This window comes from Scyliorhinus canicula, chromosome 13, assembly GCF_902713615.1.
Source record: "Scyliorhinus canicula chromosome 13, sScyCan1.1, whole genome shotgun sequence".
Classification (NCBI taxonomy): Eukaryota; Metazoa; Chordata; class Chondrichthyes; order Carcharhiniformes; family Scyliorhinidae; genus Scyliorhinus; species Scyliorhinus canicula.
Window position 1 is genome coordinate 71,789,349 of NC_052158.1, and position 19,413 is coordinate 71,808,761.

General features: G+C 47.2%; 1 protein-coding gene across 3 annotated transcripts in view; it reads left to right on the plus strand.

The window, feature by feature from the left end:
* arhgef4 (Rho guanine nucleotide exchange factor (GEF) 4) overlaps positions 1 to 19,413 on the plus strand; it is a 494,960-nt gene that overhangs the window by 325,021 nt on the left and 150,526 nt on the right. Inside the window, exon 1 of one of the 3 annotated variants that reach the window (XM_038817108.1) lies at positions 6,552 to 6,875. The exons of the other annotated variants lie outside the window; for them this stretch is intronic. Coding sequence (XP_038673036.1) covers positions 6,710 to 6,875 — 166 coding nt within the window. The 5' untranslated portion in view covers positions 6,552 to 6,709. Of the gene's footprint in view, positions 1 to 6,551; positions 6,876 to 19,413 lie in introns of those variants that run through there. 3 annotated transcript variants of the gene reach the window in all.

Genomic DNA, 19,413 nt, shown 5'->3' on the forward strand with positions numbered 1-19,413 from the left:
AAAATATGATTAATTATTTTTTCTGTTGTATCAACCTGCTGGTGCAAAACAGTAAAATCAAACAATGCCTTATGCAGTGATATTGTGTAGACCAATCTACGATTGTTTAACCACTTGGGCGGCATGGTAGCCCAGTGGTGAGCACTGTTGCTTCACAGCACCAGGAGCCCGGGTTCGATTCCCAGTTTGATTCAATGTCTGTGCGTAGTCTGCATATTCTCCCTGTGTCTGCGTGGGTTTCCTCAGGGTGCTCCGGTTTCCTCCCACAAGTCATAAAGACACGCTTGTTCGGTGAATTGGACATTTTGAATTCTTCCTCAGTGAACCCGAACTGGTGCCGGAGTGTGGCGACTGGGGGATTTTCACAGTCACTTCATTGCAGTTAATGTAAGCCTACCTGTGACACTAATAAAGATTAATTTTTAAAAAATTACAATTATTATTACCCTGGAGCAATCTGGCAGCCTTCTTATGGATTATTAGTTGATCCTTCCTATATCTTTAACTTACCACAATTCTCCCTGTAACAACCATTCTTATCTCTCTCTTTCTCTCTATTGATCTTACTTATGGTTGTTGTGTCTCCTTCTTTAACTGTTTCTTTGGTAAGTTTTCCAAAGCGAACACAGCATAGACTGGAAAGAGAAAATATAAAAACATCAAAGAGAGAATTGGACATGTATTTTATGTTTTTTGTTCTTGGGACCTGCCAGAAGGTCTAAACATTCTTGCCGGTCCTGTATTTCCCTATGTCCCTATGAGCAAACCAATTCTGTCCCACTAGATAAGATGAATGGACATAGATAGGGTAAGTGAGTGGGCAAAAATATGTCAAATGGAGTATAATGTGGGAAAATGTGAAATTTTCCAATCAGGTGGGAAGAATAAAAAAAAGTTTATTATCTAAATTGCAGAGCTCTGAGAGGGATCTGGGTGTCCTAGTGCATGAATCACATAACTCCCGTAAACTGGTACTGCAAGTAATTAGGAAAGCTAATAGAGTGTTATCATTTATTGTGAAGGGAATTGATCACAAAAGTAAGGAAGTTATGCTTCAGTTGTACAGAGCACTGGCGAGATCACATCTGGAGTATTGTGTACAGTATTAATCTCCTTATCTAAGGAAAGATGTAAATGTATTAAAAACAGTTCAGAGAAGGTTTACTGAACTAATTCAGGAATGAGTGGGTTGTCTTATAAGGAAAGAAATAAGACCAGAAGATATAAGAGCAGAATTAGGCCATTGGGCCCACCGAGTCTGCTCCGCCATTCAGTCATGGTTGATATTTTCTCATTCCCATTCTCCTCCCTTCTCCCCATAACTCCTGATCCCTTATTGATCAAGAACCTATCTCTCTCTCAGTGACTTGGCCGCCACAACCTTCTGCGGCAATGAGTTTCAAGTTTCACCACCCTCAGCCCAAAGAAATCTCTCCTCATCTCTGTTCGAAAGGATCCTCCCTTCAGTCTGAGGCTATGCCCTCGGGTTCTAGTTTCTCCTACTAGTAGAAACATCCTCCCCATATCCACTCTATCTAGGCCTCTCAGTATCCTGTAAGTTTCAATTAGATCCCCTTCTTATCTTTCTAAATTCCTTCGAGTACAGATCCAGAGTCCTCAACCACTCCTCATATGCCAAGTCCTTTATTCCAGGGATTATTTTTGCAAATCTCCTCTAGACCTTCTCCAAGGCCAGCACATCCTTCCTTAGATACGGTGCCCAAAACTGCTCACAATATTCCAAATGGGTATGACCAGAGCCTTATACATCCCTGCTTTTGTATTCTAGCCCCCTTGACATGAATACTAACATTGTATTTGCCTCCCTAACTGCCAACTGCTGAACATGCATGTTAACCTTAAGTGAATCCGAACTAGGACTCTTAAATCCCTTTGTCCTTCTGATTTCCAAAGCCTTTATCCATTTAGAAAGTAGTCTATGCCTCTATTCTTCCTACAAAGTGCATAACCTCACACTTTTCCAGATTGTATTGCATCTGCCACTTCTTTGCCCACTCTCAGATGTGGGGTGGAGGTTATAATCAGATCAGGCATGATCTTAATAATGGCAGAACAGGCTCGTGGGGCTGAGTGGACTACTCCTCCTATTTGTATGTTTGTATGATTTTGTGCTTTCTTAATCCCTTCTCATTCAGTTGCTAAGACCATAATTATACTGAAAAATATTATTACCATTACTGTCACAAGTTTCTGGTCTGCCACAACTATCCTCTTGGACACAGAAGCAGGTAACTGTAAGTGGTCCAATCTTATATTAAGGAGTGTGTTTATACAACAAACTATCTAATTACATCGGCATCTAACCCAGTGGTGTAACAATAATGCATCCTAGTAATCTGAACTGAATATTACGTCTGCCATAATTAGGCTTTTACAACCTTTCCAAAGGTAGACTGAAACACTTTCTAGTGGGATGCAGAAATATATAAATTATTAATTTGCTTTATTTTATTGGCAGCCAGTGAACACATTGAAATAATTAACCCTCACCTTTAAGCAGCTAACTCAATGATTCTCCCCAGAGAAAACATAAAACTATATAAATACAGCATATTATTCTCACATGTAGTTTTCTTAAGTTTCTTGGTCAACTTTCTTTGGATTCTAACTGAAACTCTCCGACCTTGAGTTAAACAAGTGTTCCATCACGAGGCCAGGCTCTAGACCGAAGTAACTAACTACTGTACCCATTTGGTCCTTTCCTCACTATTTCCAGCAAGTGAGAGGCTGTCCTTCAAACTTTTTGCCCATTCTGTAATTCACCAGTACGCCTGTCCGTCTCATCTCTCCCTTTAAGGTATGGGTTTTCAGATACCATCCCCAAATTGAATAAAGGCCAACCTGGCTAAATAGGCCCAGGATGATGGACCTACATTGTCTCCGATTGAAGTAGAGTGTGAGCCACAAACTCTTCGCAAATAGGTTTTTCCAGGTTTAATACTTAACTTCAGTGCCTGCTGCCTGGGGCCATATTTGAAAATCTGTACAAACACTTTGCTTTAAAACACAGGGGCCACATTGTCCCAAGCCCATGCTGGTAGGTTCAATGGCTGGTGGGGGTGGCGGCAGGGGCAGGGGCGAATTTGGTGGGAGGACCAACAATTGGTTTTATGCCGGTGTGAATGTGTAGTGGGATCTTCTGATTGTGCCCGCCATGGCGGTTTGGGAAACCCATTGGAGGCCAGCGTGAAACTCATTTGCATCCCGCTAATGGGGTGCTGATGAAGATCTGACTATCCACATCCAATTCTCCATGATACCAGTGGGAAAACAGGAATGTGGCATGCAGATGTTAGGACTCACCTGAACAATGCCTGGGGCTGCCTCCAAAGGTCTGGATAGAGGCCACCAGCGACCCTGGACTCATAGAACAGCAGTGGGTTGGAGAGTATCTACAGGTAGACCTTACTGATTGGGTGTCCTGGAGGGGGTCCTTGTTTCAGCCTCAGAATATTTCTGGAGAGCCATTTTCTTTCTCAGGAGGACTACCTTTTTTATTCCACAGTGGGTCTGTGACGTTAGGTGCCTTTTCAATATGATGTTTGGATTACGTGCCACCAGCCCTGCCCCACCACAGAACATGCCACAAAATACCTGGGTGCATAATTAGTGAGATCACGGCTGGAAGATTTTGCGTGTTTCCCCAGTGACATCTGCAATGGGAAATCCCCCGCCCAGCCCCGTTCCCTCTGCTGGTCAAGGGACTTTGTCACCGGTTGAGGGAGTTCTGCCCAGTATTTCAACATAACAGCATAATAAGTGGGCGGGATTCTCTGATCCCCCGCTGGGTCGGAGAATCGCCGGGGGGCGGCGTGAATCCCGCCCCGCCAGCCGCCGAATTCTCCGGCACCGGATGTTTCGGCGGGGGCAGGAATCACGCCGTGCCGGTCAGCGGCTGCTCGCAGCGGCCTCCGCCGGCGATTCTCCGCCCGCAATGGGCCGAAGTCCCGCTGGCTCTTTGCCAGTCCCGTCGGCATAAATTAGACTAGGTCCCTTACCAGCGGGACCATGCGGCGCGGGCAGGCTCCGGCACCCTGGGGGGGAGGCGTGGGGTGACCTGGCCCTGGGGGGTGCTGGTGGGGCACACTGATCCGCGGGCGGGCCTGTGCCGTGGGGCCACTCTTTTCCTACGCGTCGGCCGTGTCAGCCTCCGCGATGGCCGACGCGTAGGTGAACCCCCCCTGTGCATGCGCGGGCATGCAATCAGCAGCCGCTGACGCTCCCGCGCATGCGCGGACTCGTGCCGGCCGGCGGAGTCCCTTTGGCTCTGGCTGGCGTGGCGCCAAAGGCCTTCCACGCCAGCCAGCGGGGCGCAAACCACTCCAGCGCCAGCCTAGCCCCTGAAGGTGCGGATGATTCCGCACCTTTATGGTGGGCCCATGCCGGAGTGGTTCACGCCACTCCGCCCCGCCGGGACCCCCCGCCGGGTACGGGAGAATCCCGCCCAGTATCACTAAAATCTTTATGTTGCCATAAATACTAAAGCTGCATACTTTTTCATACTTTTGAAATTTGGTACAAGTTTGTCACAGACTCCAAAAAGAGAACAAAGTCCCCTCGCAAGCACGTTTAGCTGCATGTTCCCCGGTGCTCGCTGTGCTGAGAAACAATAGCTGAGGTCACACATAGCGCCGTTTTTCACAGTGCTCTCCAGTGTATCGAGAGATCGGGGGCGGAATTCTCCGACCCCACGCAGGGTCGGAGAATAGGCGGGAAGCGGCGTTATTTCCGCTCCCGCAGGTTTTTGAATTCTCCCGCCGGTCATAAACCGGCGTTGTGCAAATCCCGCCGGCAGCCTGTGAAAACAGCTGGCGCCGGCGGGATTTCATTTTTTTTAAACTTACCTCAAATCTCCAGCCCGGATGGGCCGAAGTCCCGCCGCTGGGAGGCCTTCTCCCGCCGCCAAGGTTTAAACCACCTCTGGAACGGCGGGCTCAGCGGCGCGAGCAGGCCCCCGGGGTCCTGGGGGGGGCGGGGGGGCGATCGGACCCGGGGGGGTGCCCCCACGGAGGCCTGGCCCGCGATCGGGGCCCCCCGCTCACTCCGCGGGGCAGTGCCGTGGGGGCACTCTTTCTCCTTCCGCGCCGCCACGGCCTCCGCCATGGCGGACGCGGAGGAGAACCCCGCATCGCGCATGCGCCGGCAGTGACGTCAGCGGCCAGCTGCCGCTGACGTCACTGCCGGCGCATGCGCCGACCGCCGAAAGCCTTTTGGCCAGCCCCGCTTCCGACTGCGCCGGGTGTTTGCGCCAGTCTTCTGGTGCAAACTGCTCCGGCGCGGGGCTGGCCCCCAAAGGTGGGGAGAATTCCCCACCTTTGGGGAGGCGCGACCCCTGAGTGGTTGGCGCCACTCCCCTACGCCGGCACCCTCCGTCACGCCGGGTAGGGGAGAATCCAGCCCCGGGACGCCATTTATAAATGGTGTCCCAATCTCCAAGGCCCCTAAATGGATCCCCAATCTCCCCCCCCCCGAATGCACTATGCCCCTCCCCACCACTGAACACCCACGCCAGGCACCTCCAGCCCATTCCGCGTATGCAGAAAATGCCAGCTTGGCATCACCAAGGTGGCTGGTTGGTGGTGCCCATGCCTGCTAGCAGTGCCACCTGGATACCTTGGCCGTGCCAGGCCAGCACCAGGTGGCACCAGCAGTGACACAATCCTACCCAAAAGGCACACAGCTGGGGTCCTCGCAAGTGCCATTCCATCTGACTCATGTTTGTGGGGACCAGTGCACAACGGCACTTGCCCGAGGTCGCTGAGGTGAAGGGGATGGCTTCCAAAGCCTCAGGTACCTCGGGAATCTGAACATTAGAGTGAGGCCAGCTGTCTTGCTCTAATATGCAGATTTGCCAAAAAGTAATCCCGTCCACAATGGGCGGGATTTACATCACAACATCTCGCGAGATCACATTGGATGGAACTTGCTAGATGTGGCGAGCAGGGTAGATCCTGGGAGCGGGGTTTCCCAGCTTTCAACGGCTATGCTGCGCCGTGGCGAGCTACTTTTACGGCGCAGCATAGCTATTGGATCACGCCCCAAGTATCAAAAGTTATGCCATGAAATTCTGGGATCGCAAATGCAATTCCCCAGTATATAGCGGCTTCCTACCCTCGGCCGAATACTTTCCTATAGTGTAGGAAATTTTAAAAAGGAGTATTTTATTATCAGTAAAATACCTGGCTAAAGGTCTCTTGCCCAGTAGCAATGCTTAAATCTCAACCAAAAGCTCGTGTCACCCTCCCCAGAAAAAGCAAGAAAATGCAGGCATGCTGACTTTAAGACTCTGTAAATGTTTCAAAATTAACAGTTATCAGTATCTGCATTTATATATATATATGTTCAAAACAGCTTTGGTTTCCATAGTTCTGAAATATGATGAGGATTATCAAAGTAAAAAAAAATCTTAATTATTTAAAACATTTTTTAAAATGTACAAGACTCTGTACAACATCTTGACTAGAGCTACAGATGGTCAAGGAGCCCCCTTCAGTGGACCCCCGTGACATCACTGTGTGTATGTGAGAGTGATGCAGCTAGTGTTCACTGAGAGATTCGCAGTCAGTCTATCAGCAGACAGTAGCAGGTACCACACCAAAGGCCGATTGCGACGCCTCTGGCTCAGGTTTGTAAGCGACTGTTAAGCGTGGAAGGCAGGGGAGACCTCTCCCTGACCTGTCTATCCTGTATGAGGACCCAACAATGTGGCGAATCAAGTGGGCCACACACGGCAGGCAGCAGCAGTAGCAGTGGCAGCTCAGGACTGTCTCCTGGCTCGGAGTCTGACAGCAGTTATGGTTTTAGGGGCGCCCTGTCAAGGTACTGGAGCCTAGAGAGTCTGCACTCCACTTGTGGTAAGCATCACTTGATCTCTGTGCTATTGACTGACCTTGAGTGAAATCATCTACAAAGACCGGGGGATAAAAATGATTAATATCTGTCATAGAATGGGACTCTCCCTTTCGTCGACATGTTGCTTCTTTTAATAGCAGATCATTTAGCTGGCATATTTTATCTCAAATAAGCAGTTCTTACCTACGGTTGATGAAATAAACATGATGAGGGTAGTTTTATTTTATCAAATAGTGATTTCCAAAAAAAAAAGGAAGCTTTTAATCTTTTTAATTTCTGGTTGAGTTCAGATCGCCTAGTTTGCCAAATCCCAGAAAATCTAAGCCTGCTCATAATTTTCCTTCGTGGGAGTTTGTAACACTCTCGCAGAATCTAATGAATTTCAAACATGGGTAGCTGGAATGTTGCCAATTCGAGGAGCGCTGCAATTAACTATCTGCTGTACTGTTGGAAGCAGCTCTTTCCAAAAGGTTCTCGGATTTTACAGATTGAAAGGTTTTTTTGTGCATGTTTTATGCAATGTGATTTCTCCATATTCTCTCTGCTTACAACAAAGACATTTTTATTGCTGGAGAGTAAATTATTAGCATTCACAGACTGTCAGCACGAAGTCACAGGAAAGGTTGGGCAGAATGTCAGTTCATTCCGGATCGGGTTCAAAAATGCATTAATTTAGTAGACATCGGGAATTCTTTAAAGCGATTTAGATTTTCCAATTGATGATGCAGTGGTTAAACATTTGGGGAAAATTCCTTTGTGCACCATCTTTTTGAAAATAAGTGGGTTTTACCAGGGTAGAGAGGAATATTATTAATTTGCCAGTGCTTCACCAGAACCGCCTCCCATATCCACTACTTCACCTCACCCTCGCAACATATCTGTGCTTAATTGGTGTTTATCAATGCTTCACCAGAGAAGATAAAACCTCCAATGTTGTTGGAATGACTCTAGTTCAATTTTATGGAGTACAAAATGGGCACGATTCTCCCAAAAGGGGACAAAGTCCCCTGGCCTTGCGCAGTGGCGCAGGGATAGCATTGCTGCCTCACAGCGCCAAGCTCCCAGATTCAATCCCGGCTCTGGGTCACTGTCCATGTGGAGTTTGTACATTCTCCCCGTGATTATGTGAGATTTGCCCCCACAACCCAAAGATGTGCAGGTTAGGCGGATTGGCAATGCTAAATTGCCCCTTAATTAGAAAAAATTAATTGGGTACTCTAAATTTATTTTAAAAAGATAAAAAGTCCCCTAGTGAGCACGTTCAGCCACATGATTCCCGGTACTTGTAGTAAGTGGCCTGAATGGAGAACGCCTGAATGGGGAACGCACAATGAGGCCGCACATAGGCCCGTTTTGTAGAGTGGGGAGCTCCACTCGCCTGAACTCCCCATTATAGCGAGAGAGCACCCTGATCTCCGAGGTCTTGAAACAATCCCTGATCTTCTGCTGAACAGCACTCGCCCGAGATCTCTGAGGCGAAGGGGTTAAATCCCAAAGCCTCAGCTACTTCGGGAGTCTGCACATTAGAGTAAGGTTTACGGCCTCGCTCTAATATTCAGATTTGCTAAAAAGTGATCCTGCCCATTGTGGCCAGGTCTCAAATCGCGAAATCTCATCGCATCTTGCGAGGCGTTGCGAGCTGGGTAGATTCCAGGACCGAAGTCTCCTGGCTTTCAACGGCCAAGCTGTGCTGCGGTGAGCTGCTTTTCCGGCGCAGTGTGGCCATTAGATCGCGCCCATGTTTAATATTGCTATCCGCGTTTAAATTCTGTTCGAATAAAGTTAAGATTATACTTCATGCTGTGTGCCATTCAAGGGTGCCTCCTCTTCATGAGAATCTTTGCTAACATTTATATTACTCCTTTACCAACACAGTGCAATAAAAGACGATTTGATGAATGTTTATTAATGCTCGGTAGTCCAGATGTTAAAGGGTGAAACTAGGAATTACAGACATTCTGAAGCAAGAGCAGCCCTCACCTTGATGAACCCAAAAGAAAAAAATGCCATCACAATGAAACTGATTTTGGGTATCCTAACACCCTGAATCCTATTAAACCTGGATCGAAAGATATCCATGCTGGGAACTTACATCTTCACGGTGTCCTATAGCACGCTACAGCCAATGAGGTAGTGTCCAGGTTGAAGTCATTAAGTGCCTTTCATAGCAATGCTCATCTCGCACTATCAATTTTGAGGATCTTTAGAATTTATTTTTGGGTTGGTATTTTTGAGTTTTACTTTACCGATCTTTTGACAATGTGTTCAAAATTGGAGCCAGACATAACTCCAGAGAGAACTAGTCTGAGACTTTTGAAAGAGGTAGCCTCATTTAATTAGATTTATACCACAGAGTGTAAACCCCCTGAAGACGAAGAAATATCTTTGTAATGAAGAGAAATATTGTTGGTTCAGATAGATGGGTGGGGGTCATACGGAATTGAAATTGGAGGGTGAATTGAAATGTATCCTGTGATGCAACAGGGGTGGGGAATTGAAACAGTGACTGGGTGGTAGGGGAGTTAAAACTACATACATAAGGGGAGCGAGATTTAAACTTCCACCCAAAAGAGACATAATTTTAAATAAGGTTGAGGTTTAGCAGCTGTGAAAGGATGAGCAATTCACATCTCCGATATGAGCTAGCTGGTAGGTCGGGCTTCGGAAATGGAGGTGAAGCTTATTTCAGGACAGTCTGATCATGAGCTGACGTTGGGCTGCAGTTTCCCTCGTGTAGCAAAGAGAAGAATGGAAGAAAATAAATCCTGGGCACTATCCAGCCATTGGCCACGGGCACTAATCCCATTAGGGCCGCTAATCATCAAAAGCAGCCAGAAATGGGATTTGAACGGGCATGATCTCAGTTTGAGATCTTCCCCGCATCCCCGCGAGTGATGTGATCAGTTTTACACGCTTTCTGGACATGAACCCGGTTTCCATTAATTTAAATATATTTTAATATAATTAAAGGGCTTGAAACAGTAGCTTCTGCCCATGAAGTATTCTTCTACCTCCCCCCCCCCCCCCCCCCCAGTCACCTGGCGTCACGCCAGGGCGAATCATGACTGACTTAGCAAAAATGATTACCAGTTGTGAAGTCCATGTCGGGGGCACAGAGTTGAGTATAGCCCCGGGTTGTGAGGAACATGGCAGTGCCACGGTGTCAGGGGACAGTGCCAGGTTGGTACTCCCGAGACGGGCCCTCTGGGGAGCCCCAGTAGCAGATTTTCCCTGATGTACATGGGTGATGTCAGTGACAGGGAAGGGCGACGGAGCCAGTGAGAGGCAGAGTGCCAAGATGCCAGCGTGGGGGGGGGGGGGGGGGTCACTTCAAAGATTGTGTGGTGTATTGAGGGGGTGTTGGGTCACCCCTGTGCCTATGTAGTGTGCTGATGGGCTGTTGGGTCACACCGTGCACCCCGATGCTTGCGTGATATTGACGAGTGGGGGGCCGGGTCACTCTGATCCTTGCGTGGTTTTGGGGTGGGGTGCCCCAATCTTTGCATGGTGGTATTGAGCAGGGGGGTTGGGTGGCGGGGAAGATTGCATTCTGCATCTGGGTGGGGATTAGGGGGTATTTCCCTTGTCCACTGCAGGGTCCCGATCTCCATGGGGGTGGTGGCTCCCAATGTCCTTGGGGTTCCAATCTCCATGGGGATGTCCCAGTCTCTGCCAGAGGGGGTCTTTAATGTAACTTTGAGATAGGGGCGGCCTTTAAAAAGGGTGACCTGATCTCAGAACCCTGGCGCAGCTGGTGTGTTTAGGCCCCGCCTGTCCATATGGCTGTGTAATCCTTGCCAGCACTTTCAAATTGCACATAGTGCTGTTAGCTCAGGTGAGAAAAGGTGCCCGTGAAGCTGGCGAGTTTCACACAGCTTTTCTCACCTGATCTAGCAATTTGTCCTGTGTCCCGATTTCAATCAGAGCCTGACACGTTGACAGATTTTCAGAAAATTCCACCCTGGAGTCAAATTCAGACAGCTTTGCATTTTTATACTTAAAAATTGCAGCTGAGGTCCAATAATAACTCAGGGCCCTGTTTGAAAATTGCATTGGATGGGCCCTTCCCTGGGTGGGCCTTTCCCCTTGCCAGCTTCATCCCGCCATCTTTTAGGACAAGAAACGGATGGCTGTCAATTGAAAATCATCCCAACATATTCATTAGTGTACTGCAATCTTTTACAACAAGCATCCACACTCAGGTTAGGTGGCTTGGCCATGATAAATTGCCCTTAGAGTCCAAAATTGCCCTTAGTGTTGGGTGGGGTTACTGGGTTATGGGGTTATGGGGATAGGGTGGAGTTGTTGACCTTGCGTAGGGTGCTCTTTCCAAGAGCCGGTGCAGACTCGATGGGCTGAATGGCCTCCTTCTGCACTGTAAATTCTATGATTCTATGATTCATCGCGACTCCATAAACTGGCAGAATAGAACTCGCTCCCTATCTGTAGCCGGCCACATGGAAGCCTGGAGGTAAGGAACATGCCAGGAGATTTCAGGACTGAAATGCTGACTCAACGGTTTTATACAAATTGCTTTTCTTGTTTGAAGTAGCTTCAGGAGGAATAAGGATGAGTCAATATCATCAAACCAAAGTGTCAAATTGCACCGTCTTATTTTGAGGATCCTATTTACACTTGATGACGTAGCTGTGAGTTTCAAACAGGGGACTAGATATTACTGTTAGCAACAACTACAGCCAATATCTTAATCTGTTCACTTGGCATTCCTCTGTCTGCTATGTCAACCTACCCAAAAACATATTTATATTGCTACTTTAATGAAATAAAATGTCCAAGGTGTTTCACAGAAGCATTATAAAACAAAACATGACACAGAGCCACATAAGGTTTGATCAAAGAGATAGGTATCAGGAAGTGTTTTAAAGGAGGAAAATGAGGTAGAGAGATTTAGAGAGCTTCTGGTCAAGATAATTGAAGGTGGAGCCCACCAATGGTGGTTGATTAAACTCAGGGATGCTCCAGAGGCTGGAATTAGAGGAGTGCAGATATTGCAGAGTGTTGTGGGGCTGGAGGAGATTATTGAGATAGGGAGGGGTGAGGCCATGGAAGGATATGAAAATAAGGATGAGAATGTTAAAAACAATGTTGCTTGGCTGGGAGTGATCGGGAAATGGGACTTGCTGCGAGTTAGGACAAGGGAAGCACAGTTTTGGATCGCCTCAAGTTTATGAAGGGTAGAATGTGAGAGACCATATTCCAGGAGTGCATTGGAATCGTCCAATCTAGAGACAACAAAGGCATGAATGAGGGTATGAATGAGGAAAAGTAGCTCGCTACGGCACAGTATAGCTGATGAAAGCTGGGAAACCCCGCTCCCAGGATCTACCCTCCTCGCCACGCCTCACATGAATGAGCCAAACCAAAGGGTGGCTACGCAGTGACAAGGGCTAGCTCCTGCTCACGTGGCTGATGGCTATGGTATGTACCTTGTGCTTACAGGTGTAGCATGCATGCAATGAAAGCTGTGCTGCCATATAAAATGTAATAGAACAGACCATTGACGGGCTAAAAACAATGCACCTTCTGCCTGGAATACACTGGAAGGGCCTTGCATTACTTGGCAAAGAGGATGACAAGATTTATGGTGGTTTTTGTTATATCCTGCAGTTTCACTATTATGAGGTGACAGCTGTTGCCGCCAGCTAGATGGCAAGCATCTCAGGCACAGGAGTATGAAGAGGTTGCGGAAGAGAAGAAGCAACCTAGTCTCTTTTGGCTGGGCTGTTTTGTGAGGAACTCATCCAAGTCTGATGCCAGTAAATGCAACTCCGAACTCCCTATTCACTGCAACTTCCCACACCTTTACTTTTCCTATGTTACTGGCCATCACAGTGTCTGCTTGGCTACAATGCAAAACTAAAACCCACCACAAAATAAAAACTCCAAATTAAATCCATAAGTGAAACCATGGATATTGTATACAGATCTGCTTTTGCCTGGCCTAGTGCTCCTACACAGTGGCAGCAGCATGGCTGGTGTAAGACTGTCAACTTTCAGTGGACAAGGCGACAGGTGGCCTGAGAGGACAACCTTGAGCAGCCTGTCGAAGATTCGGCTGCGGACAGAATAGTTTTTGTGGACAACAGAAGCCAATCTGTGTTGCTGATTGGCAACTGCAACGATGCTGGTGGTCTGGCAGTGGTGGAACAATAAATACTGTCAACCAGGTTGGTGCTCTTTGGAGCCACTGCCACTCTCCAGGGCCTCAGCAATCTTTGGAATCTATTGGAGGACTGATTGTGGGACTGCTGCGAGACCCTGCTGGTTCCTTCGTCCGCATCGATGTTGCACTTCCATTGTAGTTCTCAGGCATTGGTTAGATGCTGAAATGATCACTGGCCATCATGGTCAGGTTCATGATTGGGAAAGTTAAGTTAGCCAACACTCTTATGCCAGTAAGGATGGGCTCCAAGCTCTGTGCTGAGATGCTGCCAGATTCCTTCATGCTCCTTGACAATGATGACAGGCTTCTCAACACACCAAGTATTTTGTTGTGCATACTCATCTGCCGCCCGATTGAAGTCCTAAACTGAGCCCTCAGACTTGGCCCTCCATCAAGCTGCCACCTGTGCTGTCTTTGTCCCTTGGCCAGCCTGCTGGTCACTGGTGCTCAGTGTCTCACCCCATACAGATCCTTCTTCTGCATTGTCAGGATCTGAGCTGGCAGTTGTTAGTGTGAAATCAAGTCGTTTTCTTCATCACCATCTTCTTTCTGTTCCTCCAATGCTTGGCCAGGTTGCACTTATGGGTGTCTGAAAGGAGAATGATTGTGGCACGGGGGGTAGAGGCAAAAAAGAGGTGTATGTTTCCATCTTTTGCAGCTTAAAACAGTAGAATTTGAGGAGGAGGATAAAGTGTGAGAATACCGTCATCTTCTGTGGTTTCAACCCAACAATGGTCATGGTGTTGGTACTGTTCCAATAACAGTCAGTTCCATCTTTGACCACTTCTGGTTGGGTGCAGTCTCCTCCACTGCAGTGTCCAAAGATCCTGGGGTTCATTCTCTCTCTAATCTTGGGCCATTCTTCAACACTTCTCAGGTCAGAATCACTTTCTGTCTGGCTGCCATCACCTACTCCAATAAAATTGCTCTTTTACAAAGGATAGGCTAGTATTAAGAGGTGCTAACTACTCATGATATCGCTCTCCCAATGAAATATTCAACCAATCAGCAGTATGGTTTGCACTGTCTGGAACATGAAATCATTGAAATGAACAGGAAACACAAAGTTGGCATTCTCCTTGCACCATGGTCAATTGATGCTGGTCAATCATGCCTGCCCCCCCCCCCCCCCTTCCCTCCCAGCCTTCATAACTTACATATTGAACACATATTGAACATAACTTCCTAGGTTTGTGAGAACCATTCATAGGAGCTGAAGTTTGTGCTCTTGGATAATACGGGCTGCAGCCTCCAGTCGAGGTTTAAAAATCGACTCCACTCATATAGATTATTAATGTCATATCTCATGTTCCCCGCGGATGTTGACCAGCTCTACTGAAGACAGTAGACTCTCCCCTCATCCCTGCACAGTAACAAAGAGACTTGCACCCCGAGTGCACAATCTAACAGTAAATAGCTTTCAAGGTAGCAGAACGGATACTACAATTCCCATGAGAAAGGAGATGAGAATAAAATACAAAAGGTGGGAAACAGAGGAGGCTCTTGAAGATGAAGTAAAATTTATCATTATCCTAATTCTTAAACTCTTCCTGGTGATAGCACCCTCATGCATTGTTCGTTGATGTATTCAAAAGAGGGAATATCCTCCTTATTTTAAATAAAAGTACCTGCAACATTGAACACACAAAAGCCCTTAAAAGTAAGCTATTCAGTCCATTGAGCGCTGTGCCTTTCAATAAGATCATGGTTGATCTAACTGTGGCCTCAAAACCACTTTTCTGTCTAACCCCAGAACCCTGGGCCCTGTTGTTCATAAAAAATCTATCTAAATCAACCTTGAATATATTCAATGTGCAACACCGCCGCCATTCTGAATCTGAGGAGTCAAAGCTAATTTTTCTCCTCAAACATAAACGTTTTTGACACGCGGATCGGAACAGTAATGCCAGCAGAAAATCCTTTTGATTAGTATACGTTTGTTTGTGCTACTTCTTGGTTTCCTATTTTGATCTCAAACTCCCAAGGTACAATTCCAATCCTTCATTGTCGCTGGGTCAAAACCCTGGAAATCCCTCACTGACAGCACTGCGGCTATGCCTACAACAAATAGACTGTGGCGGTTCGAGAAAGGCAGCTCACCACCTCCATCTCAGAGGAAAAAGGGGAGTGTTAAAAATGTTGGCCTAGTCTGCAACGTCAACGTCCCATGAAAGAATTTAAAAAAAAATTAAACTGCTGTATTTGGTTTTGCAGCAGGCAATGCAAAAAGGGTGGAGCTAATTCTTCATCCTGACTCTTGAGGTGATAAGTCAGTCTGACCCCAGCCAGAGATAATGTGATCACTTCCTATGGCCTCAATGCCTGTGGCGCTAATAAATTCACTTGCTCAGACTGCTGCCAGTCTACGTTCTGACATGTGCAACGCGACATGAACGACCAAAGAATACGTGAAAAATGTATTTGTCACAGCTTCTGTGCCAATGCTGGAAAATACATTAACGGCTAACGCAAATATTATCAATCAAATGCCTCAGTGTTCCACATCAAATGCGGAATTGTATAAATAATTTACAAAGCTGTGGTATACATTAAATCATTAAAACAGATTACATTACAATCTGTCCTTCTCTTCCTTTTACAGAAAGTTTCATTACATGCCATATCTATGCCAGTGAACGCAGACTGGAAGCATTTTCAGAGTTCGGTACGGTAGATTCAGAAAAGTTTTATTTTCCTTAGGCAGGAATGCACTCCAACCAAGCTATATGTATTTACACACTTATAAGTTTTATATCCGGTAAGAATCCTTTCTCATATACCTCTCTCTCAATTTTAATGGAGTTCATCCGAGACTGAGGAGAAAAAAATACAGATTATTTTCAATTTGTTTCTTGGAAGTGAGCATTATTGGCAAGGTCAACATACATTCCCCAGCCCTAGTCAAAGTGCTGGTGAATTGTCTTTTTGAACCACTATCATCCGAGTGGCAGAGATACACCCAGAGTGCTCTTAAGTATTTTGACCAAGTGACCTTGAAGGAATGACAGTGATTTATTTATGTGTGACTTGTACCAGAACTTGGAGGTGGTGGTGTCCTCGAGCATCTGTTGTCCTTGTTCTTCTAGGTGGTAAGGTTGTGTGTTTGGAAGGTCCAGTTGAAGGAACCTTGGCAAGTTGTTGCGGTTCAATTTTTAGATGGTACACACTGCTGCCACTCTGTGCTGGTGATGGAGAGAATGAATATTTAAGATGGTGGATGGGGTGCTGTTCGAGCAGGCTGCAGGGTGTTGAGCTTCTTGAATGTTGTTGGAACTCAATCATTCAGGCAAGTGGAGAGTATTCCTGACTTGGGCCTTGTAGATGGTGAGCGGCCTTTGGGGAGTGAGGAGCTGGGGTATTTGCCACAGAATTCCCAACCTCTGACCTGCTCTTGTAGTTCACAGTCTTTATATGACTTGTTCAGTTGGTTAATGGTAACCCCAGGATGTTAATGGTGGGCGATTCAGTGATGGTAATGCCATTGAATGTCATGGACAGGTGATTGGACTCCCTTTTGTTCCAAATGGTTATTACCTGGCACTTGTGTGGTAGAAATTTGTCACTGATCAGCCCAAAGCTGAATATTGTCCAGGTCTTGCTGTAGACGCATATGGACTACTTCAGTATGTGAGGAGTTGTGAATGGAATTGAAAATTATGCAATCACCACCAAACACCCCGACTTCTGACCTTATAATGGAGGGAAACTGATTGATAAAGCAGCTGAAGGTGGTTGAGTCTAGGACAGTACCCTGAGGATGTCCTACTGCAATGTTCTGGGACTGGGATGCACCAGATGCAAGAATCCTGAATGAAGACTCCAGTATCGAGGCAATTTGTATTACCTGCACTTCCCTAGGTATTGAAAACAATATTTTCTTTTTCAAAAGAGCAGACTTATAGATGGCAATTTTAAAACCTAACCCTGGCATGGTGAATGCACAAAATGTTATGAAGACAATAGTGGAAAGTTCAATTTCTTTCACAGCTCTCCATGTGGGCCAACATGAATAGGAATGCTTCTTGCCAGCCTACCACCATCCCCCCACCCCATACAAACCTCTCTCCATATCCCTCTCCCCCAACTACCCTCTGACAAATGGAAGCCCCTTGCCACAGTTGGATATCGGACCTACCTTGTCCTGCCTCACTGGTAACCAAAGGTGGGATTATCCGCGCACCCCACCGCATGTTTCATGGCAGTGGAGGAGTTCCGCCAGTGGCGAGATCGTCTGGTCATGCCATTGTCACCGGGGTTTCCTGTTGAATGCACCCCTCGCTGCCGGGAACCTGCAGCCGGGGGAGCGCCATCAATGGGACCGGAACATCCCGTTGAGGTGGATGACTGGAAAAGTCCAGCCCAAATCTTTCAACCGGGCTGCTATTTATTCTTTCATGCGTTGTGGGCATTGCTGGCAGGCCAGCATTTGTTGCCCATCCCTTTTTGCCCTTGAACTGAGCTCAACCATTTCAGAGGATATTGCAGTTTGCCTAAAGTCACATGTAGGCCAGACAGGGTAAGGATGGCAGATTTCGTTCCCTAAAAAATTTAGTAAACTAGATGTGTTTTTGCAACAATTGATGATTAATTGTCATGGTCACCATTACTGAGACTGGCTTTAATTTATAGATTTATTGATTTAATTTAAATTTCACCAACTCAAGGTGCTATTTGAATTCATCTCCCCAGAATAGACTGGGCCACCGGATTACTAACCCAGTGATAATACTACCATGTCACTATCTCCCCATCTTTCTGTGTGGGGAACCTGTCAGGGCCAAATGTCGAGTTAAAATTCCATGCTTTCCAGTTTCCTGTGTACAACCCGACATCAGCCCACCCACTCTCATCAGGTAAGGTAAAGTTGCCATAGTCTCAGATGACCATGGGCTGCTTTCCCCTTTGAGGGGGATAGCTGACTGGTGGTGATTTAACCTGAGGATCACCATGCCTCAGGCGAGGGGTAAGATTGAGAAGGCGGGGCCTTCATGAATAATCGCTCATCACTCTGAATACACCAACAATAAAATAACAAACTTTGGGCATCTGAGTTTTCAATTTGAAAGGGCACAGATTTACCATTATCGCCACTCATAGGAGAAAGTTAAATAGGAGCAAGTTACAGTCCGGCACGGTGGCACAGTGGTTTGCACTGCTGCCTCATAGCGCCAGGGATCCAGGTTCAATTCCTGCCTTGGGTCACTGTTTGTATGGAGTTTGGATGTTCTCACTGTGTCTGTGTGGATTTCCTCTACGTGCTCTGGTTCCCTCCCACAGTCCAAAGATGTGTAGGTTAGGTGGATTGGCCATAATAAATTGCCCTTAGTGTCTAGGGATGTGCAGGTTATGGGGTTACGGGGATAGGTGAAGTGTGTAAGGATAGAGTGTTCATTCAAAGCTTTTAGTAAAGACTCGATGGGCCGAATTGCCTCCTTCTGCACTGTAATGATTCTATGATATAGTTATTTCCAGAACTACTGATTTGTATTCTATATTTAACTGTGGCACGGAGCACTAGCAATTGAACCGCTAGCAATCGCGCTCAGGGCAGCAAAAAATTGGAGGGGGATCCGAAGGGGAGGTAGAGAGCACAGAGTCTCACTCTATGCGGATGATCTGCTCCTCTATATCTCGGACCCACAAAGCAGCATGGACGGAATCATCGCGCTCCTGAAAGAGTTTGGAGACTTCTCGGGCTACAAACTCAACATGAGCAAAAGTGAGATCTTCCCAGTACACCCGCAAGGGGGGGGGGGGGGGGGGGGGGGGGGCAGCACTAAAGGGGCTGCCGTTCAATCAAGCCCGACATAAATTCCGCTACCTGGGGATCCAAATAGCCCATGACTGGAAAGGGATCCACAAATGGAACCTCACCAGCCTGACGGAGGAAGTTAAAAAGGACCTGCAAAGATGGAACACACTCCCGCTCTCCCTCGCGGGGAGAGTTCAGACGATCAAAATGAACGTACTGCCCAGGTTCCTCTTCCTGTTTAGATCCATTCCGATCTACATCCCCAAGGCCTTTTTCAAAGCGCTGGACAAACTCATCATGGCGTTCGTATGGGGGGGTAAAAATGCTAGGATCCCAAAGAAGGTCTTACAAAAAACAAAAACCAGGGGAGGGCTAGCCCTCCCGAATCTACAATTCTACCACTGGGCAGCAACAGCCGAGCGAGTAAGGGGATGGATCCAGGAGCCAGAGGCTGAGTGGGTGCGTGCGGAGGAGGCCTCCTGCATGGGAACCTCCCTCCGGGCCCTCGCCACGGCAGCACTCCCATCCCCACCCAAAAAACACTCCAGCAGCCCAGTGGTGACAGCCACCCTCCAATCCTGGAACCAACTGCGGCAGCAACTTG